Source organism: Gavia stellata, chromosome 2 (assembly GCF_030936135.1).
Source record: "Gavia stellata isolate bGavSte3 chromosome 2, bGavSte3.hap2, whole genome shotgun sequence".
NCBI classification, from domain to species: Eukaryota; Metazoa; Chordata; class Aves; order Gaviiformes; family Gaviidae; genus Gavia; species Gavia stellata.
Window position 1 is genome coordinate 45,242,295 of NC_082595.1, and position 25,272 is coordinate 45,267,566.

The 25,272-nt window shown below is 39.3% G+C and overlaps 1 protein-coding gene across 3 annotated transcripts in view; it reads left to right on the top strand.

Moving 5' to 3' along the window:
* Positions 1-25,272, top strand: part of TULP4 (TUB like protein 4) — a 123,956-nt gene that overhangs the window by 82,772 nt on the left and 15,912 nt on the right. For all 3 annotated transcript variants that reach the window (XM_059835406.1, XM_059835408.1, XM_059835407.1), the window contains exons 4-7: positions 8,338-8,518; positions 10,979-11,113; positions 15,068-15,234; positions 24,524-24,748. In XM_059835406.1, coding sequence (XP_059691389.1) covers positions 8,338-8,518; positions 10,979-11,113; positions 15,068-15,234; positions 24,524-24,748 — 708 coding nt within the window. The remainder of the gene's footprint in view (positions 1-8,337; positions 8,519-10,978; positions 11,114-15,067; positions 15,235-24,523; positions 24,749-25,272) is intronic.

The window sequence follows — 25,272 nt, forward strand, 5'->3', positions numbered from 1 at the left end:
TTGCATTTTCCCACCTAACAGTACCAAATAGTTGGTTTTGTTGCTATATATAATTGGATATATGTGAAGAATATGTGTTTTCATAGACACGTGTGCACTTCCCTGGCAAAGTTTAGTGAGAAAACAGAAAACTGTGCTGCTTGAAGAGCGTTCCAGAGTATTTCTGCTGTGGGAGCTCAGTGGTCCAGGCTCAGAGTCCTGTCCATGTTAAAAGCTACAGAAGATGTTCTGTGGAAGGTGTTCCAGCTGCTGGCTTTTTGTTCATTTTGCATACTACTTCGAATGTTATTTGAAACCTGACGCAAGTTTAAAAAAAACACAACTCTTTTCCATGTTTAAAGTAAACTGAGGCATATTGTTAATTCAGTAAACATTATATAGAAGGGCAACTCTTTTCACTTAAAAATCTAATTGTTACAGGATTCTGTATTGAAAAATGTCTCAAGAGTCAAGAAAGAATATAGAGATATGTGTGCCTGGAAATAGACAAGTCAGAATTAGTCCGGGTATAATTACAGGGGCATACAATAATCAGTCTTTCAGTGATTTGCCAGAATACTTTCAAATAACACTGTGTTTGCCTCGACAGTTGCTGCCATCCCCACAGGTCCAGAGTAGTTGCATAGCTTGAGATCCTGGTTTTGAGACTACTTACATTTTTGACTCCTGAAACAGCATGCAAGGCTGTATCTCATTTACAGTCATTCAGCTATGTTATACTATTTTAGGGAGAAATAAAGCCAGGGTGGTTTGAATCCCCAGGTTTTAGTATTTCAATATTTATGAAACAGATTTGTCACCAAGATGTCCAGTGTATTTACTTTGTCTTCTCATTTGAAAGCTTTGTAATAGTTATCTAGACCCTATGGACTTTGTAAGAGAGAGAAGGAACAAGCCTGAAAGTAGGTAACTAAACCAGTGCTGCTTTTGAAAGCGTTAATGGTCTCGAATGAGAATTTCACTGCTGCGTATATATGCAGTTAGCTGGATGATCTCGTGGTGTATCATCGATGTGTGGAGCTGGTAACTCCTCATGTCCAAAGGAAACAAAAACTCTTCTCAGTTTTTTCAGACACAAAGGTAGTCCAAAAAAACCTAGTGCTTTCCCTGCAAGCTTGTGTGTGAATTGTGGTGATGTCTCTTCTTATGTCAGTTCAAGAAAGCATTTTACAGCAGCTGAATTTTTAATGGGAGATAAAAAGTATTCAGCAGGAGAGCAGCTGTCTCCCTCTCACTGGTTCTCTCTATGGAGGCTTTCTCTCTGCATTTTGAGGTAATAAGAAGGAAAGCCAGAAATATCACACTGAGAAAAAACAAACTTTCACTCTTTAATGTATCCTAAGAGGCGGCTGCTGCACTGTCTCGTGCTTCGTGATGGCGAAACAATAAACGAGAAGAGCACAAGGAATGCAAAATGCTAATACCACAACTAAATGGACTGCAAAATGCTGTAACTCAGCCTTTGCAAGACTGGCATTTTTTTGTTAGGCTGATGAATGAAAATATTTAAAGGCAATAATTTTCCAAGTACTTCCTATGTCACTCAGCCTACCTGCATAAATAGAAGGTTGATCCATCATTTTATATCCGTAAGTTTATAGTTCAGTTAATTTTGGATCAGCAAAATAGGTTTATCTCTATTAGTATGATGGCATTATGGTGACGACTGTGAAGGCTGTTCCTATCATGAATACTGATGTTTGTCCAGATGGCTAAATCAGGGTAAACAGAACTAATTCAGCTTCCTTGAATGGCTCAGCATCTTCTGACAATGCAAACGCAGTTGGCCTTATTAATGTTTTTGCAGAACATAATTTCTGAGGTACAGTGCTGACTTTTTCCTTTGGTGGAAGATGGGGGAGGAGACTGAAGGAAAAAGCACAAAGACAGGTCTCAACTTTGAAAAGGGGAATGTCAGGGAAACAACATTGGATGCGACAGCTGCAAATGCAGAGGTACCCAGGGTAAGCTGTTAGTGGCATCATTTGTAGAGCAAGACGCATGCCAAACAGAAAAGGAATGAGAAGTGCAAAGAGTAGAACAAAATGCTGAAAGAGCAAGGTTTGAAAAGTGGGTAGGTGGAAGCGGAATCCTCCAGACTTTGGAAACACAGCCCTGGAGAGTGTTAAAAACCAAAAGCGTAAGTTTTTGTGTGATCATTCATGGTTTACTTGTCACAAGGTGCTGGTGAGATTTCTGCCCTGGGCTGCTACTTCACTGTTGAGAGACTCCTCACGGAGTCTGAGGAAATTAAAAAGGGGTCCTGGAACAGGTTAGTCTGAAATGCAGCAAGTCCCTCTGTCCGACTGGTACATCCAAAGATTATGAAGGACCTTGAATATGAAGTAACTTAGCTGCTAGCAGAAATAATCACGTCTCTGTTCTAAGTCTTGAAGGGCAGCACTATTTTCCTGCAATACATTTAGAAAAGGTTTTAAGAATATCCAAGAAACATGCAAATAAGGTTTACATCTGCACTTTGCAACTGGTTAAAGCAAAAATTGAACACGGAATCACAAAACACCTGTAAACTGGTCTGAAAAGACCTAGGTAAGATGTTTCTTTCAGAGGCAGATCATGACTCGCTAGTCTCTCAGAAGTCTTTGCATGTGTCATTAAAAGTGATGGCTAGAAAAAAATAGCTGAAATGGTGTATTTAGTGCTGAAAAAGTTAACAAGTTCCAATGCAAACAAGCCCCCCTTAGGATTTCCTCACAGAAGTACCTCCATGTGCACTTCGGGGATATATCCTCTGCATGAATGATTTGTCAGGTGTAGAAACCCCAGCAAATTACAATAATACATGTTTTACTTACTCTGTTTGGATGGCTTAGCAGCGCTGAGAGAACAACTGGCCAGGAATCAATCTGCAAAGGGGAAGACTAAGTAGTCAATTTGCATTACAAAAATGGGAACAGTGGGTTTGCCTTTATGTCGCACAATATGTTTTTAAATTATTTTAAGATACTGTTGTTTAAAATATTAACTAACTGTTGTGAGGTAGCAACATTTACAGGTTACATACAGTTATTTGCATTACTTAGGGCTGTAGAAGGCTTGAGAATTTCAAGTCCAATAGAGCTCAGTTTGCTGGGCTGATCCAGTAAGCAACTTCTAGGACACATCTAAGCCTTTGCCTTTATCTAACGTGATCAGTCACTTCCTGGAAAAACTTCATGTGGTCACTGTCCTTCCAGCTGCCACCTATCCTATGGGAGAAGGAAGAGCTATAACTCAAGAAATTGCTCAGTGGACTTACCATAAAGCTGGCAACTTAGCCACAGCTTAGGGAAGATTAGACTACCTGAGCTTCCATGACGTTTCAAAACGTTTCAGTGTATCCAGGAATTTAAATACAATCTGTTAATGCACCTTGCATAGTCCAGCAAGGCAAGTTCTGTCTTTCTGTGAAAATTTTGGGTTTTAAATAATCAAATTATACTAGGATGGAGTTTACTAGATTAATTTTCAATGCTGTTTTAATTAGCTGAGTCTGTGAGTTGGTTTGCTTCCCTCAGTTGTCAGATGTACATTCTTTGCAAAAAGTCAAAGGGGTTCTTCTAAAAATCCTGGGCTAACAGGAGTAAAGCAGATGTTCCTTTTCCAACCTTCTAGCATCACGATACTGGAATCTCGCACTTGAAAAGTGCTGTCCTGAAGTAATCTCCAGTACCTTCCAGTAGCTACAGCAAGTGCAGCTTCTAATACTTCAACCTGGGCTTTCAATCAAAGGCTCGGTCGTTGCCCTGATACAGAATGACAGCCCGTGCTCCAAAAATGTATTGATGAGATTTCCTGGGAGTTTTGTTTAACCAGCAGCATCAGAAACCTTCAGTGTTGCTACTAAATATCATGAAGGGAGCATCTTATTTTATCAGTATCTTTCTGCAACAGTATTGACTGTTCAGTTTGTACAACAAAAACCTGAGATTGGAAAGAATTCTTTCTTTTGCCCCTCATATATACATCAAGTCATTGAATACATTATTGCTGGGATTGGATTATCCTCGGTCATTATAGAAGTCAAAGTGACTGTAGTTCTGGAAAATTTCTTTGACAATGAGGACAGGCTAGGACGTAGGAATGGACAGTAGGTAGGTTCCCTGCAGATGTAAGTCAGCACAGCTTCATCGACTTAATGGAATTGTTACGATTTATAGACTTTTCTCAGCTACTGCATATAATCAGATATGGTGAGATGGTGGGATCTCCCCCTTTCCTACTGGTCTAGTATATTCAAATTAACAGAAAGTTTGAACATTCTTACTGTTGATGAGTTCAATTTGCATACATTAACCCAAATTAAATAGCAACAAAACATATTTTGTGCAAAAATAACATCGCTATTAGTAAATTATAGTTCTCTTACGAAGTAGTGGGCCTCCTGAGCTGGACCTTCAATGTGTCAGGACTGTGGTTGCTCCATGGTAGCTCTGTTGATCTCAGTGCTGCCAAACCATTTTCTGCTACTACTGTATCTGGTCCAGACACATTACAGCTTCACAACAGATCTTATGGGAATAGTGACAGTTCAGCACAACAGTGCCACATGTAGCAAAATCACTGAACAAGTTCAAGTTGTTCCTCTTGGACTGAATTTTTTAGCTTCTTGGGTGTTCTAGTATACATCTCTTTGTGAAAAAATAACTTCAGAGCAGAATACCCCATCTTTTGATTACCACAAGTCTTTTAGGAATTGGTACATTTCAGACTGAAAATTGAAGACTCTGAAATCTTGGGCGTTTAAAGGGATTGCAATCTTGAATGATAAATTAATGGATAATAGTTTAAAAACTGATGAAAAACCTTTTTATTTACCAAAACTAGCTTGTGAAACTCATTACAAGTTACCACAGAGGCTAAGAGGTCAGCAGATTTCAGAGAAGGGTGTTTTTCAGGTATTCGGATTTGTTATAATAAATAGGAATCACCCCAAGTTTGGGTTTCCTGGAGAACCCAGACACTTGTGTTTCAGGTCTGAACCCAACTTTCAGCTCTCGGTATGCTTAGAAAACTGTGAATAATCCCAGTACTGTTTATCACAGTTTTCCCTTCAAAGCATACAGCATCAGGGTACCATTGGAGACTGCTCTGTATTTGTATGACCTTTAATCAGCTACAGCTTCACTATAGTGCAGGTTTCATTATGTTTGATATGTTTTGTAAAGAAATACTATATTTATGTTGTGTAACTGACTCACACTTTGAATGTATGGGTGATTTTAGGTATTTTGTTATCAGATTATGCATAATTCTACAAATGCAATTCTGCAAGTGGTAATGCGTGTAAAACCAGTTGAAACAATGAACAGTATGAAAGGAGAGGAGACAAGAGAAGAAGAACAGAACAAGGGGCCAGAGAACCACTTCAAAATAAGTACTTGGGATTTTTTTTTTAGTTACTGTTGTTATCATTTAGCTTTTGTATTCAAGGGTTAACAAACCACTGTAACTTGTTCATTACCTTTTTCCAACATTCCCTCAGACCTCCTAGATCTGCAGATACATGAAAAATATGAATTTAGGCAGCTAAAATACCTTTTAATTTCTCCAGTGGATCCTTCAGCCATACCCTGTGGCTAAACCTTTTTTCTGAAGGTCAAGAGAGTTTTATTCATCTGACATAAGTAGCTTGAGTGTGGCATTTATAACTTGAGTAATGTTATGGATGATAACACCATTAGACATTTTTACAGCTTCAGCAGGAGTTCAGCCAGCAGGACTATCAGCCTGATAAATGCTTTCATCTTAAAGGTTGTATTGCTACAATAACCCCGAAACTTAAAGCTACTCCTTGAAACCTATAGCCTGGCTAAAGGGATGAAGAGTGCCCTCTGACATTTCTAAGTTGCTAAAGAGCTCTCTCAGGTTCCACTGCAAGAATTAAGATGACCACATGCAGCTGTTCTGATCTGAATTGGAAATTACTGTAGGGCTTCATAATTGTCAATTAATTGGGGGCAGTGCTACTTGAAAGAATTAGCTTTAGATTGAGATGAGACTGAACTCTGGGTGATGAGTCCTGACATTTTGTTCCTACCCAATTATAAAGTGTTTCTACAGGATTTTAGGAGGCAGAACTCTTATACTGCTATTTTCAGAAACAGTAGAGAGTTTCACCTCCTCTGTCTGTGTGTTTTGCCGTTATAAAACTCCTAGGAGACTGGTAAAAACCTGATATATAGAGTAGGCTGAAAGTGGTGTAAGAATGACAACCTGTAGGATTTTGGCTTTGTAGAAGTTTGTTTTGTAGAGATCTGAAAGAGCATGGTTGTTTTCTGAAAGTAGATGGTGAAAGTGGCTGTGCACTGATTATGCATGTAGAAACAGTTGAAATAATGAACAGTGTGAAAGGCGATGGGATGATGTAAGTGGAAGAGGAGTAGAATAAAGGACCGCAAGGGAAGGGAGTGTGAGATGAGCAAAGGTCGAGTTCTTACTTTTATATCTAAGAATAGTAATCTGAGGCTTGTAGTGAACTTTGGCCGCTGCTTTAACCCAGCAGCTATTTAACACAAAAATATTTGTAACATGTAATGATTACAGTTAAGGCAGCCAGATACTGTTTTTTCTTTGCTTCCGACAGTGTGAAACAACTCCATTGATTTTCTTAAGATTTTAATGACTTCACTGGAGTTCCTCTGTTAAACTGCTATTCTAGTTTACAACGTTCTGTGTTTCCTGATCATCACCTTGATCATAGAAAAAATTATAGTACTTCTTGGTTTTGACTGAGACCTTTGAAGCCATGCTTCCTTTCTGAAACTTTCAAAAGTGCAACCATGACAATTGCTTCCTAGGTGAGTACTATTGTATGTCTGATATAATACACAGTCTGAATGCTGTAAGTCTGGCACAATATCTCAGAAGGAAGATAGAAAGGAAGACCTTTGACAACAGAGGTCAGCAAGGGTGATTGGAGGCTTTGAACAACAGCCGTATGGGGAGATCCTAAGTAGGCTACGATTCTTCAGCTTGGAAAAGAGACAACTAAGGGATTAGATAAGAGGTCTATAAAATTGTGACCAATGTTGAGAATGTAAGTAGGGAACAATTATTCTGTATTTCTTTTAGTGTTAAGAGGTAAAGTTTACCAAGTGAAATTATCAATTATTTAAGAAGAGGCAGTATTTTTTGCTGGAAGCTACATGAGTGTGCAGGGGAGGTGCCTGTGTAGTGTGCATCCTGTTCTCTTACTCTTCGCCAAACACTGGTCCACTGTTAGAGATAAGAAACAAGGCCGGATGAATTTTTGATCTGGGCATATAATTGTTAGAATCTTAAATTTGCACACACCGATAATAGGTGGTAGACTGAAGGGCAAGTGTAAGATTTGCCCTTCCTTTTAGCTTCATTTTTAATGCTGGCTAGTTTTCAAGTTGATAAGTGCCTTTAAACTTGCTTTAAAACATATTTGCCTCATATGGAATTACGTGATAGCAGCAGCAGCCTTGGCTAATGCATTTATCGTTTTGTGGATTTATTAATCCTGATTTCCTGATGTTGTTCTAAAATTCATCAAATATGCAGGATCTTAACCTGCTTAAAGCCTCAAAACAGAAAATGCTTACAAAAAAGAAATTGTAGGTTCCAGTCAGTCTGACTTCAGTCAGCGCACATTAGCTATGGAGTAGTTTAGGGGCAAGATAAAAACTTGCATTATCCATTTTGTATTTGAACTGGTGAGTAGAAGCTCTTCTTCATCTCTTCCTGAATGTGTAACATATTACCTTCCTCTTGGGCTATAATAATCTACTTCCAGTTGACTGATCATATTGCTTTTTGCCTCTGTTTTTGGGAAACGTTCTCCCACCTTCTCTCAGCTCATCAACTGAAGAACCTGTCCTCCTCTATTCAGCTTTCTATTCCTCACAAGCTGTTTGAAATCTCTGCGAAGACCTCGTTTTTGTCAGCTGTGCCTTTTGATATTGTTATGACTGATGCATACCTTGGTTTCTGCCACCAATTTTAGAAGTTTCTGTATAATCCAAGAATACTACAGAATCTGCGGTAGCCCTTCTGCCAGCTCACTTTGGTGATAGTAATGTCCAAGTTCAAGTAAAGTGTAATGGCTCATATTAAAAGGAACAAAATGCACTGCACCATGAAACATTACTTGCTCACAGAGTATAGGAACTTATCTCTAGACCCTGGTGCTTTGACTTCATTCTTTATATACATCTTTGGTTGTGGTGTCCTATTGTGGCACCATTTCACATCCCTGACTGCTTTGCTTTCAATTAATTTCCAGCGTAGCTAGTTAATTACAAGATGCATTTGAAGGAGGGTCCAGTGGCTGACATTTGGTGGGACTGAGGGCCATTCTGTTATTTTCAGGTACTCTTTGGTACTGCTGATGGGCAGGTTATCGTCATGGACTGCCATGGCCGAATGCTGGCTCATGTGCTCCTTCACGAGTCAGATGGCATCCTCAGCATGTCCTGGAACTACCCCAGCTTCCTGGTGGAGGACAGCAGTGAGAGTGACACGGACTCCGATGACTATTCCCCACCGCAAGGTAGTGTTGTGTGCACGTCCTTCTGTTGCAGGTTTGCAAGTGCTCCTGACAGTATCTCAAGCGCCAGGGAGGGGTCATGCTGTACTGAAACAGTAGGATGGCCGTGTTTTCAAGCTGGTAAAGGCCAAAAGATGGTACATTCCTGTGGAGGTAGCGTGGGGAATGGAGCAGAGGGCTGGTACGGGAGAGTGGGTTCATCCCCAGCTCTGTCACCAGCCTCGCTTGCTGCAGGTAATACCTCATACGTGCTGCTCTGCTTCCATTTGCACAAATGAGATAACAACGCAAAGCTCTAAGTTTTTAGTGAGGGTGAGTGAAAAACATCAGATAGGGGCATATCAGGTTTCACTGATAGGCAGATGTGAGATAGTGCAGTGGTCCATATGTATGGAGGTAGTCAGAGAACAGTCACAAAAGTTAATGCATTGTTATATATATTCATGTGAAAAGACACCAGTACTACACATAGCGGAAAGTACTACATCTTTAATTTTAAAGAAATCCTATGAAGCAGAGATAATACTTATCATTATAGTTCCATCCTTGATAGTCCTGACATAAAGAGCTCAATAAATTCCATAAAAGGATTGGAAATGAAAATATTTCTTGCAATTACACAGGGTTGAAGAAGGGTGACTGGAGCTGCCTGGAATTACTAATTCCCGTGCTTCAGAGTACATTGCCAGTTTGAGGGTCAGGAAGAAATCCTTCCCTCCCCTTAAGTATAAATATAGCTCGTTGTGTGAAATGTTTTGGTTTTAAACTCTTTTTGTTAATGTTGTTGATTAGTCTATAAGATCTAGGTAAGCTATTTCTGTGTTCCAGTGTATAAAGTTTGAAAACTAAATTAAGGGACTAATATAACAGTGATTGTACAATGAAAAATTTAAATACATAAAAGCTGGAAATAATTGTGAATCTGCATCTCAGATCTGAACCACTGAATTGAGGACTCTTGCAGTTTTAGCTCTAATTTTGACTCAGTCAAAAAATGTACCTTTTCCAGAATCATGTGTATATATGTGAATATAATAAGCATATGTATTTTTAAAATAATGATAGAAGATACTGTGATCATCTGGTAAAATGTTAGCATCTTTTAAAGTGAGTTTTGCTTTGGCTTTCATGCCTCACTTTTGGTACTGGTGGAGATTTCTTGCCTTAGAAGAAAAGAAACAAATTTCAAGTTTCCTAGCAAGCTTCTAAAGCAAGACAAAGAACAACATTAAATTGGTTTTTCATTGCTTTTTTAAAATACTGAGGTTCCAGTTGGAGGACGGTGAAAATGCAGAGTATACAGATGAGAACTTAAATGATCCAAATGTGCTAGCTTCTTCTGAGTCAATCGGGGGTAGGTGGACTTGTTACAAGCCTACAAGCCTATTTTAATGATTACCCAAACATGATGTGTTTTCTTTAGAGAAGATGCGGCATAAACCTCTCAAAGGTGACAAACCTTTGACTCACACAGATGTGTAGGAAGGACTGGAAGTTTGATGGGGTTTTCTGATCGAATTATATACACACAGAGATGCTAATTACTAGACATCTTTCTCCAAAGTGCTTTATCTTCAGCTTTCTTACAAGTTCAGGAGCCAATACCACTCTTAACTGTCTGTGCCATTTTTGTTGACTGAAAAGACACTGGTTGGGCCTTGAGAGGCACTTTATCAGGGGCCAGCGGCATCTCCTGACAAAACTTGTAAACAAAAAGAGTTAAACAGCAAGTGCTACAGATGATGATATTGGTCATTAAGTAATTGAACAAGGGAATTTCAGTGAATACTGAAAAACAAGCCCAGAATAGCAGAGACTTTGCAGAAATGGGTTTTAAAGCCAAATGTTCCATTTGGGCTCGTCTTTACCTTTGAGTGCATTGGATCCTGTTATGCAGGACGGCAGGTAACTTTTCATGCTGCTGCCTAGCTCCTAGCATTTAGAATACAGGAATTTGTGAAAGGTCAGTATGTTCTCTTAGAAGTTCTTATAGTGTCTCTATGTGACTTCAGGAGGAGTCCCCAGCACTTGCCCAAGCAGAAAGTGTATCTAACAAATAGCTTTTAATGTGATTATATTGTTTATTACACTGGTTTTCAACTTGGGTCCCAAGGGAGCTTTCCAAAGCATTGGGTTTCAATTTGTGGACACTTTGGGGACTTGACAATGGAGAAAGATTGAAAACCACCACTGCATAACATAATAGTATATGCAAAAATCACTTTGGATATACTGCGGTAAAAATTCACGCAGTAAAAACATTGGGGTTTTACAAAAGCAGGCAAACTTAACGAGCTAAACCTGCTTTGCTTTTGCCCATAGACTTTGCAAAAATAAGCAGGCAGAGTTTGAGGCTTAGAACCACTCCTGATGGCAGTAGGCTGAAGGACAGTGTATTTCAGTCTGGATGTAATTACTTCTGGTTGCTTGCCTTTTGCTTACTCCAGAGCCTTGTTTTTGCAGATGGACCAGCCGCGTATCCAGTCCCGGTGCAGAACACCAAGCCGCTACTTACTGTCAGCTTCACGTCGGGAGACATCAGTTTAATGAACAACTATGACGACTTGTCTCCTACTATCATCCGCTCAGGGTTGAAAGGTACAAGAGGAAGCCATTTCACCCCCTTGCTACGCCCCGTTTTTCTTGTATATTTAATGATGTGTGTATAGGTTATGTTTTTGCGGTTGTCTCTCCTAACCCAGAAGCACTCGGCCACCGTTATTGACGTTTCCAGCAGTGACACCTGCTGGTGGAAGAGCCGCGCTTGGCTGATAGAGTGCGTTTGAAAAAACGTTTGCATTTTTGAGATCATGGTTTTATGGAGCTTTGTAGGGCAAATTCATCTGTTTGCTGTTTTTCAGCTGGATGTACAAATATGTTTATGATTCTTTGTGTGAATGCCTCTGCTACGTAACACACCCTTTGCATCTTTTAATCCACAAGGTCTCCTCCCGTGCTTTTGGTAACCAGGTATGAATCGCAATGTTGCTTTGATTCCCAGAAATTTTGAAAAGTTTTTAGAATTATTAATTATCAAGAGGCAAGCTATTCTGAGAGAAGGAAAATTCCACTGATTAAGTACTATACATCTTGCTAAGTGATGTGCATGAATGTTGGTAAGATCAGTATTCCATGTAAAATCTTTAATTCACATTGAAATTTTTACTGTTCTTCCTTCTCAAAAAAGTCCCCTATTTTGCCAGCACTCTCAGTACAATTTAGGGTGCTTTGCCTGGAGAGAAGTTTTAACTCACTACGGCACATAAGCACATGCTTAAATATAGGTTCCATTGATTCATTTTCATCTCCACAGGTAAGTTAGTTTTGTATTTGTTTTAAAAAAAAATAATTAAGCTGTTGGAGCAGACTCTTAGCTGTTATGTAACAGTGAGATATTTTTGGTGAAAGTTGCCCTAACACCAGCCCAGTAGTTTTTGGGTGATCCATTCTGTAGGGTAGCCTTAGGACGTTAAAAAAATCACCTTTGAAGTTTCTTTTCCACTCCTGCTTCCATCTGTGCCAACACAAGAAGCGCATGGCTGGAAAAATGTAGCGTCCTGGGGCAACCCTATGATCCAGAAAACTTCTTCAGCCAAAAGGATGCCTAAAGTCTGGGGAACTGGAACCAATTTAGAGAAGTTCTTGTGATATCCACCAAGGGGTGTGCCCAGCATCTCTACAGAATTATAGTAAATAGGATAGGAAGTAGTCTTGAGTTGTCATCTAGTCTAAGTTTCAGCTGGAAACAGTGAGAGAAACAAACTCCATCTTACTCTCTGTTTAGAGTTGCAGGGCTCTATCTTGCTGAGGATGTCTGTCCTGTTTCTCTTTACCCATTGACTTTCACTAGTGGAAAAAAGATGCCTTAATTATGTAACCCTCCTCTAGCAAAATATTAATGTACAAACTATTTTTTATTAATTGTAAACTGGACTGCATCGTTGACATCAGTAGAAGAAGAATGTGCAACATCTTGCTGGATTGGGAGTGTGTATGAAACAGAGAGAAAGGTGATTGGGATAGCACTGTCCGTTGTTTCGAAGCTATGCATTGTACAGTGGAAAGTATTTTGCATATAGCTGTCACATAGATGTAAACATTTCCTGTACCTTCTTATACAATCTTTTTTCAAGTGACTGTAGTTTTACTGGTTGTGATCACATGCAAGAATGTGCAAAACCACCCAGTTCAGGGTCTGCATCCTCTCCAGCTACTTGGTATTCTGCTGAGAGTGGATTGTCTTCAGTATTGTGTGCGAGTCTTAATTCATGTGTTTCTCGTTCAAATCTGTAAGTATTGCTTTGTGGTCTCTGCAGCAGATGCCCTTTTCTTTATGGGCTGCTGGAGGCTACTCAATGTATTTTTAAAGCAGGCAACTATAAAACTATTTCAAGCATTACCAATACATTTTTGCTGTTCTACTAGCTTTGCATAGCTGTCATTTTACTGGGAGTATTCATATTAAATTGATGCAGAAAGGCATTCGCTGTTGGGTGAGAATTTGATTACCCAAATACAAGTTCTTCTTTTCATCCAGCTTGAACATTCCTGGAAGTTTTATCAGTTCTAGTGGAGGTCCTGACCTGTTCAGTTGTATCCTTTCTTTTTTGATGCTTTTTAACTCCATGCTTCTCAGTACACTGCTACCTGCAGAACTGCATCTACTAGTTGTATGAGTTAGCTACAACTACTACCCGCAGAGCTAATGCACATTTAGGGTGCTGTCTATTCAAGGTTTGCTGATATAGATGCCAGTGTTGGCTGGCAAGTAGTTTGAAGGATGGCTCTGATCCACTGATTCACTTGCACACTGTTACCCTAGATGAAACTTCCATCTGATTTCCGATCTCTGTGCTTGCGCTGAGACCTAGTTATCAGTTGAGTTCTTTTACATCAAGGTTTGATAATCGTTGAAGACCCTGTTGGCAGTGCAAGCGTGCTGTAGAGCCATGCTGTCCCAGGGGGATGCTGCAGCCCATGTCCATCCCTTTGCTGCCTTTCCAGCAGTCTATGTCTAGGAGTTTTGAGAGAGAGAGAGAAAACTGCTGGACACAGTAATCACTCCTCTTCCTCTTGGTATGGGGATCAACTGAAAGTTTTACCTGAAGACATGTATCCGAAGGAGACTGGTTTTTCACTTTGGTAGTTGTGTAGTTAATCCAGTTACCAAAAGTGGAGTTGATCAGCTTGCCTCATAGATTTCTAACCTGCCTATTGTTATACTCTCTGAGAAAGATGAAAAAATCCCACTGTAGATTACTTAGAGGGCTGAAGACTAAGAGGAAAAAAGAGGCATACAATGCCTAGCCATGGAAAAATTATCTTGAGGAACATGCGTCTTGCCTCTGATATGTACAGAAGCATAATTCCCATGAGAAATATCAGAAAGTTGAAATAATACAAAACCATTTTAAATTGCCCATAAAAGTCCCTGAAAATGACAAGTTGACAACTTGAAACAATTTTGAGATCCTTCCTGCCAACTCTCATTTCTCTCCTGTTTCTTCATTTGAAGACAGCTTCTCGCCCACAAATGTCTTGAAAAGGTTCTTGGCAGATTGAGCATCCCAGAGCACAGAAGTTTTGTCTTTACCTTCGCTTTGTCTCAGCACAAAATAGCTGCCTTTCACCGTTAAGAATTTAAGAGTAAAAAGGTTTAAAGCCTAGCTCAGTATTCCTTGCACATGCAAATTTGCCTCTGAAACACAAGCTGAAGCACAAAATACTGGTTTAGTGCTCTTGTTGCAGTGTGACAAAGACCTGGAGGATATAAGGGTTTGAAATTAGCATCCCTAAATGAAGCTGTGGGCGTTCCTCATCATGAGGTGCCTGTAGGAGAAGTAACTGATACGTATATTCATATCCATGTATATGAGAGACTAAGCAATCCTTGTGTGCTTCTGGCAATCTCCTGCTAGACAGATGAGTAGACTTTCACAAGTCATGTGTCAAAAGAAAACCTATGACATGGAGGCCATCTGTATTTATGGACAAAAATCCAAAAGTCTTTATAGTTTGGTGTTGCACTAAAATATAACTCTAGTTTGAGTGGTACTAAAAGTTGTATTTGCAGCCAGTGAAAACATGAGGCATTGCCAAATATGCCGCTTTTTTGTACTGTAGGCCTTTCCAGACAAATACTCATTGCTGCTCTCTTAGTGAGGTTATTTGTCTGCGTATTAACTTAGTTCCAGTTATTTGACCCAAAGATGTGCGTAGGATCTTCCACATCAGTTTTAACATCTCTAATAAATTCTTGTACTTAGGTACTTAGGAGCAACCGCTGATTACATTCTAGACTCACCATAGAGAAAGAAAAAGGAATGTTTTTTACACATTTTTGGCAATTTACAAAATAAAAAGAAAGAGTCATTCTCAGAAGTGCATATGTGGCATATTTGCTACTATTTTGATGAAAGGATTTAGGTTTCTAAGTACTTAAGTAACCTTTGAGAGCATGTTTTAGCTGTTCAAGTCACTTTGCAGCATCTGGAAACACTGCTCCTACTGATTCTAATCAGTGATTATTGCAAACTGTCTTTGTGATTTCAGATGTGGTGGTACAGTGGTGTACACAAGGCGACCTACTTGCAGTAGCAGGCATGGAGAAGCAAAGCCAGCTAGTTGACCTTAGCAATGGTTCCCTGTTGAAAAGCGCACTTGTCAAGTTCTACAATGTGCGCGGGGAACATATCTACACTCTGGAGACACCTGTGCAGGTAGGAGGTATTTTTTAAGTCAGTTCTCAATGCTTTGCTGACATGCTTTTCCCACATCAGCTCTTTGGTATAGACCTGCAATGTGAAAAGGTTTACAAAACGTCCTGAATGTATTTTAAAATACGATAGAGATAAAAATGGACTATAAATAATTGTTGTTTGCATTAAGGTATACATCCAAAAGTGCATCTGATTCTATGGCCCACTGTGCTAGGAATTGTGCAAATATATAATGAGAAACAGTCTGTGTCCCAAAACCATTGGGTCATGAATGCACAAGGGAGAAAAAGGAAATTTTGTTGTTCTATGGGTAAGTGACTGAGGAGAAAAAACTGGGTAACTTGCTTGGCGTTGTAGCAGAGCCATGAACTGGACAAAAGTATTCCAAGTCCAGTGTCATAACCACAAGATTATTCTATCTTTGTTATTGCTGTAATTTTCTGATGTACAATCAGTGGATCTGATGCAATATTTTACTTTTTATGGCATCAGATGGAGAAGGATGAATCAGAAAGTCTTGTTTCTGTTCCCACCTTCTTTCACTGTAACCTCAGTCATGTAACTTGACAAGTAAATGTCAACACATGGTCTGTGTGCTGCTTAGGAGTACAACATGCTTCATAGGTCTTCGCTGATATTTCAGAACCCAGCTGAATGTCACTCTACAGTTTATTTCATTTTCTGCAGAATAGGCGTGACTCCATTCTGATTTCTGACTGTACTAGTGAAACTTAATTAATTTATAATAGCTTTGAAATCTAAAAGTGAAGGAAAAGGCTATAGATATATTGACTTAATTATGTTTAATGATGATACCATTTATTATAATTTCTTTTTCAGTACCCTGATCTGGGATGGATACAAAAGGATGATATAGTAAACCAGCTGCTAAGCTTTTGTGTTTGCTTATATTTAGCATTAACCTGTGCTTATTAACATTAGCACTCTAATTTAGATAGAATTCTTTAGTTTTGTAATGTATAAAATAATGTTCTCTAAAGCCAACCTAAACATGTACAGTGACGTCTAATGCTGATTTTAGGTATCTTACCCATACACACAGCTTTATTGTCTTAAACATAGCCCTTTCAGCTAAGTAGCACAGCCCATTCTTCTCTGGATCGATTCTGGAGAAAAAATATTTATACCAGTGTTGCTTATTCCCAGACCAGGTGAAAACCAAACCTTGTCCTGTCACTTCAGTACCAGAATACTGTATGTCCATGTTAGCTGTTGAACCAGGGTAACACTCTGGTGTCAAGTTGTGAAATCGGGCTGTGGTTTGAGCAGTGGAACTGGTGGGGTCAGGTTGCCTTAAGGTGTGCGTGTGTGCAGGCTCATCTCTTACTGCTTTGTCCCCCACTTTGTTCCCAGTCACCTCAAATGCCTTCAGTTCCTCTAGTTCTCTCTATATCCCATCAACTTCTTTTCATATTTTCAGCTCTTCTTTCTCCTCTGCTTAATCAACTGGGAGAAAGCACATACTGTGGCTGACGTGAGGGCTAATTGTTCTGCCATTATATGAGTACTTATAGGACAACTGACAGGTCATACAGAACAGGTAACTGCCAAGTTCATACCGCCATATTTCTCATAGTGAAAATATTAACATGAGATGCTCTGCTCTTTCCAGCTGCTAATTTTCTCTGAAATTGCAGCATTTTAACATCATGGCAATTTCTTTTCCCTTTGTCAACTTCGGATGAAAAGCCAACAGCTTCAGAAGTTGTAAGCCAGGTTGGAATTGAAGGATGGGGGGTGGCAACCACCAATTAATAACGTAATCATGGAGTCTTATTTCCTTAGGAAACCAGGGTAAAAAAAACATTCAAACTGATATGTTTATGTTTATTAAAAAACTGTGTGCATAAGCCTGCCTAAAATTAGAGCCACTCCTCTTCTCTCATTAGTTAGTGTTTATTCTCTTTATTTAGTGCATTTAAATTCCTGTTTACTCAGCTGCAGGAGGAAGTGAGGGGGTCTTTCAGGACACCTGTATCTGCTCATGAGGACTTTATGCTTCTATGCATTTGAATGCTGGTCTGATGGTATTACCAGCTAAGTGACAGGTATGCTAGAACTGTTAAGTATTTGGCTTACTAAAAAAAAACAGATAAAAAATGCTGTTGCAAAAAAAAAAAATTGCTCGTAACTTTTGTTATTCTGTCTCTTGTCCAAAGATGTATAGCACAGATGACAGAGTGAGTCAGTGGTCCTAGTAATTTGTCTGATGACAAATTCATCAGAGTAAATTAATTAGTTTTCTGTACCATGACAGTCAGCCTTGTAATGGGTTTTTATAAAATCCATCACTGGTTATTGAAGAAAAGAATTGAAGAAAAGACCAGAATTTCCTCATCTCGAACTCTTCTGCTAAAACTGTTTCTTCTGAAGCAAGCAAATGTGTGACTGGAAAAGCACATTTAGTCTAAATAAGCATTGTTCTGAATATAAAGGTCAAAAAAAGTAAAGCAACAATGAACATAGAAATTAGTGGATTACAGGTGCAAAACTGATTTTTCCATGTGGTCCTCTGTCCCAGTTCTTTGATAAAGCAAATATCTGAAAATTTTATCAGTAAAATACACTGAACTGGTTTTGTTTCTGCTGTTTGTCTGTCATGTCTTTGGTAGGATATTCAGGAAATGAGATTTTGTTGTTTGTAACAAAACTCAGTCTAAAACTGATGTAGGATTTATATGCAACTTGGCTGGAATGTTACTTAACATAAAGTCCCTGCAGTCCCCAAGGTGGAATAGATTTGGGTACTGCAGGTTACTCATCTTGATGATGACTGTTGTCATGGATCCCTTCAATGTATTTTATATGCCACCTTCTCCTCCAGCTTTAGTATGGTTTTGGCATTGTCTGTCTCATTTGATTAACTAACTTAAGCTCTTACATTCGGTGTAGGATTTTACGGTTCATAAACCTACTTTGCTGACTATAAAACCCTAGATAGGGAAATCACACTAGTTTACAAGTATCTAAATGAACACAGTAGCTTTGCATAAAAAATAACGCTCATAAACAGAGTGGTAGAGGTAGCGTAGTGTAACAGTCTCTCTTGTTCCCTGCTCTGGGGCTTCAGCCTGCCACCCTGACATGCTGCAAGAATATAGTGAAAGAGCTGAAAAAGCATTGGTAAGCATTGGGCAAATGTTGAACTTCTGCTACACAGAATGAAACTGGTTTGAACCTTGAAAGAATGATGAAAAAATTTGAGAAGGGACTTCAGAAAGTCACACCAGACCTTTATCTTATTGGAAGCAATTATGTGAAAATCTTGTCCATACTGTGACTCCAAAGACATGATTTTATAAATGAAGCGCATATCTTATTTATTTTATAAATAAACAGTATATCTTAAAGGCTGTTGATCAGCTGATAACGATTCAAAAATATACTATCAATTTCTGTAGATCTTAGCTTATACTACACTTGCCCTTGTGTACACGAACACCAACCTGATAAACCAGAAATATGCCCAGTTCTTTTAGCTGGCAGTTTTTTCATGGTCTTGCTTTTTCAACATTTAAAAATGTGATTACAACAGCAGGCTGCCCTGGTGCTCATAATTTTTATTGGAAGAATGTTAATTTCTTACATTATTTGTTAAATCCTCATAACCCTTCCTTGGCATCAAGCAGGGATGAGAATAATCCACTCATTCAAGCCTGTTTTACAGTCTTGCTAAAACTGTTTACCGGAAATGCTGCAACCCAGTTCTGTCATCTCAAAATTTCTCATCTGATGTGCAGACAGGTCTTTATTATATCAACTAACCATACCTGCTGTCGTAAAGCTCTCTTCTGAGTGGATACAGCTGCTTCATATTTTCCCATTTGAACTTGAAACAGAGGAGTCTCCTGCAGGATCACTTCAAAATTACCTAACTGCTGACTTTACTAAACCTGTGAAATTATTCCATCTGATGGTTCAAAGATGTGGCTTATATTTTGGTTCCTTCTTTGCTTTTTGTAATTTTCTTTCCCGTATGTCCCAGAGAACACCAGGGACGTAGAAACCCTGATGCTGATCTCTTTTATACACCTATCATCCTAGAGTAAATTTACATTATCTTATGATTTTATACCACTGTGTAACTGGTGTAAGAACAGATTAAACCTCAAGTGCAAGGAAGAAGGAGGATAAGAGTGAACTGAGCCCCGTGTGTTCCAGAATCAGCTGTATAGGCAACAAGGTTAGGTGCAGAAAAACTGTGATCACATTTTTATCAGTGTAATATTTTTAAACCCTAATTCGAAGTGGTGTACTAAAGGCTAAATCTTTATGGGAGAGGTTTTCAGGAGTCTTTGACCCACTTGCTCTAAACCTGCTGCTTTCAGCAGCAGCCTTCACATTTCATGGGCTGCTTCTCTACTGGAAACATCCCAGCATCTGAATGGATAGATTTAAGATCATATGATACTGCAGAAACCTGGTGGTTGTGTAAAAGCTGTTTTACTAAGGCCTGAGAAGGAGGGTGCCATTTTGGGTTAAATTCAGATCAAAAGGCTTTGAGAGAAAAGGCTGCCTTTTATGTTACCCAGCTGAGCTGACCTTGCTTACTTTGTCTTCATTTATTTCACACAGAGCGTTCAGGTTTGTTGATTCAGAATTAAAGTTGCCTTTCATTTATATTGCCTGAAATTAATCCTATTTACTTGTTATTGGATGACAACAAAGCTTCAAGAAGAGTTTATTTTCTTACAGAAAGAGAAACAGGAGCAACAGTTTAGAACTAGCTGGTGAAACATTCTTTGGGATATCAATAAGGACCTTGATGTTTTCCACAGAGGCCATAAGATCATCTCTGACTGCTGCAGAAATGGGTCATGATCAGGACTGGAAAATGGAGACACTTGTCTAGGCAAAGACTCATTCTGCTAAAATGAAATCTCATCGTTGTATTGAAAACTAAAAAAAAAAATTAAAATTACTGTAGAAGCAGGGTATAAGGAACATCTGCAAATCAAGTAAGAGTTTGCTGCATGAAAAATTGTATAAGGCCACAGCAGGGTAATTTCTGACCATGTCGTAGTCTTTATTGCTTTTATGACCATTAAGTCTTACTAGTTAATATTATTCCCACCGTAAATACGGGGAACAGAATAATGAAGAAGTTAAATTACTTCCCAGCAGCCAGCCACTGTGGCAGTACAGAGATGTGCCCGCACAATTCACAAGAGCTGGATGGGCACTGCAGCTATTGCACCTTCCAGCTTCTCTCTGAAAAAAACAGAGGGAAAAATGTGTGTCTCCACATGAGCAGTCTAAAGTGAGAGAAAGCAGGCAATGTACATCAGTTTTATTTACACATACCATTCACTACATACTATGTTGCAGCCGGGTTCTTTCTCCTGAGCAAAATCCCACTTGTTGCTGGGCTTTCTGCCCTGGAACACAAGTGATGAAAGGTGTATAAACCATGTTCTCTCCTATAAGAGAGACAGGTGAGTGACTTATAAGAAGCAACTGCAGACCTTGAGCAGCAATATCTAGTCTCATATGCTTTTCTAAGGGGAGCGGACGTCCCAGCTGGGGGTACAGATTTGAGTAGATGTAGCTGACTTTCAAGCCCACTCTGAAAAAAATGGCAAAAGAGCTCCTTGTTGGCCACTTTTTGAGATGTGTTCTCAGTTAATATTTCTCCTGATAAGACACCTCATTTTTCTGTCCTTTAGCCATTTTTTTCCAAAATATAATTGTCATAGAGCTGCATCCTATCTCTGTGTAGAAGTTCAAGGGTTTTTCCAGGATTTTTTTCCCCCTAGATATTTGTATTTAAACTCTGGAATTCATTTAGGAATTTACAGTTTGTGCTGAGATTTTTCAAAACCTCATGGGATTTTTATATGCAATGTGAGATTAGAAATTATCATTAGATGTTCTATATGTAGCTGCATTTCCTTGTTCCTAGCAGAAAAAAACAAGTGTGCAAACGTGGAAAGTAAAATTCTTCTGTGCTAGAATCTGCTTGTTCATTTTCTAACAGGTGCGATATGGGTATCAACAACTTTTTTCCTTCCTTTTTTTGCTAAAACAATGCAAATAAGTGGATGCTTTATGAGGAGCATTTTTTTTGCGTTGGACATTGGAGTTCAATTGTTTTTTCTCAGCAGAGTTTGGAAGGAAAGCTGTGGCCAGCTTATAACTGACTTGCTGCAGTAATTGATTCATATACCTTGTCATTCAAGGGAAAGAGTGGGAAGTGTAGTTATTGAAAAATATTATTGGAGCAGAACATTTAAAGGTCAGGTCATATCTGGCATTTGGGTGATCTTTTATTTCTCCAAGCCTGTAATGACAGGCTAATTTTCCCTGAACATCATCTTAAATCTTAGCCCTTCACTGTAAATGAAGTGTTGCTCGATATTAGGCTTGAGGAGTACTTGGGGGACTGACCATTCCATAGAAAAGGAAGGCAAGGTGTGTCTGGTGAATCAGTAAGCAAAGACAAACCAGTATGGTACAAGCACTCATCAATGAGATTGAAAATATTAAGATTAAAACATATGAGGTATGTGGGGAGACTAAATGTACAAATGTAGGAGCAGAAACGTCGTGATTTACAAACAGTACAACACTTGTAGGTATTGTGTGTGTGTGTGTGTATTTAAACGTACACCTACTCACATACTGTTTACATAAAAATACATAAACAGAATATAAGAGAATCAGACATTCAGAAGTTTAGAAGATGGCTGAACTATGGTTGCCTGTTGGGAAACTGGGGTGAAATCATGCAGTGAGGCAATGTCTTTCGACTTCTGACTTTCAAATCTTCCCCAGCTCCACAGTGCTGTATTGCCAGAGGTCCAACCCAGCATTTCAAACTTCTGAAAAACCTGTTCCTTGGGAATATGTTTAAGATTGCAATGGTTCTTGCAGTGGTGCTATCTGCATCTCTGCTGTTCTCTGCATGCAGTGGTAACCTGAGGAGAGAAGTAGTTTCATTTGACTCTTTGGATGAACAGAGGCCTGTCTGGGTGTGATATATTGGGTTACAATAGCTGCAATGCTAGACTTCGTGGTAGGGCTCTCTGGGTGTGCTGTATTGGATTATGATAGCTGGGATATTAGACTTCTGGCATTAAACTCTATCCAATAAATAAACATTTGTGTGCTAAGTCACATACTTGTTTGTTCCTTCACTTTAGTTGATGCAAGGTGAACGGAAGGATGTGGTTTGGATCCCACGGTAACGCTCTAGTTAGATAGTTCTGCCCATGCTGGGTTTCAGCCCTTGGGGAAATTAGGGTCACTTCTGCTGGTGCCTTTCTCAGACTGTTGTATAGTAGATGTGGCAGTTACCTAACTTGTGTCAGAGCCTTTTCAATTGCATTTATTTTGCAAGCAGCTTGAACTGTCTCATTACTGCCAGACAGTGTGAGGGCTGAGCCACACTCTCAAATCATGAAAATACCAATCAGTAAGGGATACTTTGTGTGGTTTCTCATCAAATTTAAGGCTCTGTCCCACAGATAATGGTTATGACAAGCCATGTAATAATTATTGATGGTACACAAAGGATTTCTGAATTCTTTTGAAGTCCTGAACTACAAAATGCCTTTAGCAATTACTGGGAAAATCACAAGGTTCATATGTTGCTGCTTCTATTTGCATGTCAGTCAGCCTGAAGGTTTGTGCCTCCATGGAAGTGTGTGTGTGTGTGGTGTTGCCTAGATGTAACGAAAATGAGGCTTCTTCATTCCTCCCACTTTAAAACCAATATTTTCCTTGAAATTTAAATCTAGGATAAGATGACATAGGAGGGAAGATCTTTTCTCTGAAAAAGTTGTTTCGTTCAACCCTTTATCTTGATGATAGACATTGATAAAGTGCTGTGCAGCTGCATTTTGCTTCATATCATTCACATAAAAACATCTTGTCCCAGTTTCTCACCTTTAAGCATATTAAATTTATAACTGAAGGGAAAGCTTTTTTCCCCAGACTAGATTAGTAACTTCTGGGCTGATCTAACCCAGCTATCTGGGTACCATATTACTAGAGAGGAGTGGATAAAAGTTACCAGTGAGGGTGCATTGACCCTTATCTTCTGTATAGTTAATTCTTGTTTGGTGCATCTTGTGAAGAGCAAAGGTATTCCAAAAAGACCCTGACCTTTCAGGAAATACAGTTCATAATTTAGACGAAAAACATGTTTGCTTAAACTTTTGAGCATCACGGCTTGTGAAAAGAAGGAAGCCCTTCACAGGAAGGAGTAGACCTTTTGTACTTCACTGATAACAGCCTGCTGCACAGTATTCTTCATGGAGTGAGAGTTTCTTCTTTGCTCTGTGTTGTATATTTGTATAGAGATAGCAGCTATGGGATTGAAGTTCCATACAGTATGTGTATATATGCAAATACAGATGCTTTGTAACACAGAAAGTCAGAGATGACAGGTGGATGCAGCTAACACTCATGAAGGGCAAAAATAATAGTGATAGGGCTATAAGAGGTCACAACAGACTGGTGCTTTACGTGAAAAAGATGGGATTTAGGAAGAGAGTTTAGAGAGCTCCTTGCAAGCACAACTCAGTATTCTCATATGAGCTCTTAATGTTCATGCAGCAGGGAATAATGTCCAAAGCAGCGTTTGAGTTGTTTATTGTTATTCTGCTCTGCATTCTGACACTTAGTACCAGTGGCCCCTGACTCCTTCTGTTTTTAGTGTCATGAATTTAGACATTTCTGAGTGTAGACAAGCAAAAAACAAAAGGCCATTCTCTGTTTTGTTCCTGGTGCTCTTTCACAGTTCACTTCCTCTGGGAATATTTCAAAAGGGACACTGTGCAGCAGAAGACTCAGCGCAAGACAAGAAAGCCAATCGGGTTTTGTCCACTAGTTTACTAAGTGTCTCTGGGCATATAATTTAACTTTTCAGTTGTAAAATGTGAGCCATTACCAGTGGATGAGGATTGATTAGATGACTGAAAAAAATAATCTGGATAGAGCATCAGAAGATCCTGCTTCTTAACACTGTGTGACTTTAAAGTCACTTATCCTATCTAGGTAATGAATTTGATAGACAATTCCTTGTGTGAAGAGCTTTAAGCCTTGTGAGTAAAAAGGACTGTATAAACGTCAAGCACTGTTATCAATAATTTCAGATGTTCACATTCTCCTCCCCTTTTGTGGGCACATATAGCATGCACTTTTAAGTTTCTGGAAGACTTAGGGTAACATGATCGGTGCTGAATTCATGTGATCACTTGCTGTGCAACTGTCTTGGAGAAAGTACAGGCTCTTTTAAGGTTGTGTCCTTTTCATCTCCACGCAGCGTCCCATCATCTCAATCTGTTGGGGTCACAGGGATTCGCGCCTGCTGATGGCCTCCGGACCTGCATTATACGTTGTCAGAGTCGAGCACAGGGTCTCCAGTCTGCAGCTGCTGTGCCAGCAGACCATCGCTAGCTGTCTGCGGGATGACAAGGATATCAGCAAACTGACCCTGCCCCCTCGGCTCTGCTCATACCTCACCACTGCCTTTATACCAACAATCAAGGTAAAATGCAAGAAACGTGTCTGCGTGAGGAAGAGGAAAGGGTTGCTTGATTTCCCCCCCATGGTGCTCCTAAGTAACAATGGATAAATTGTAAAATATAATAATTATCATTTTAAAAGCTTGATTAAGGGTCATTCCTGTCTTCTTCAAGACCCCACTGATCCATTTGGTGGCTATTAAAAATCTTAAAAGAAGGCTTACACATGCTGATCTGCATTATTCCATGTGCTCATATTTCTCCACATTGCACACAAATAGGCCCTCAGCAAAGATGGGTCATGTGCTTGGAAGTGATTTAAGAAGTACAAGCTTCTTCCAGAGCTGATGCCATTGTAGCATGTTGGCATAGCATGTATCAATACTAACCAGGAATGGGAACCTGAGTGTCCAAGTTCACTTGGAGGGCCAGCAAGAGACAAGATACTCTGAGACTTAGACTTCCCCACATTACCCAAGTTAAAAGAGAAGTTTATGATAGAGCCGGGACTTGAAGACAGGTTTGTTGTCTAATTCAGTGCTGTAAC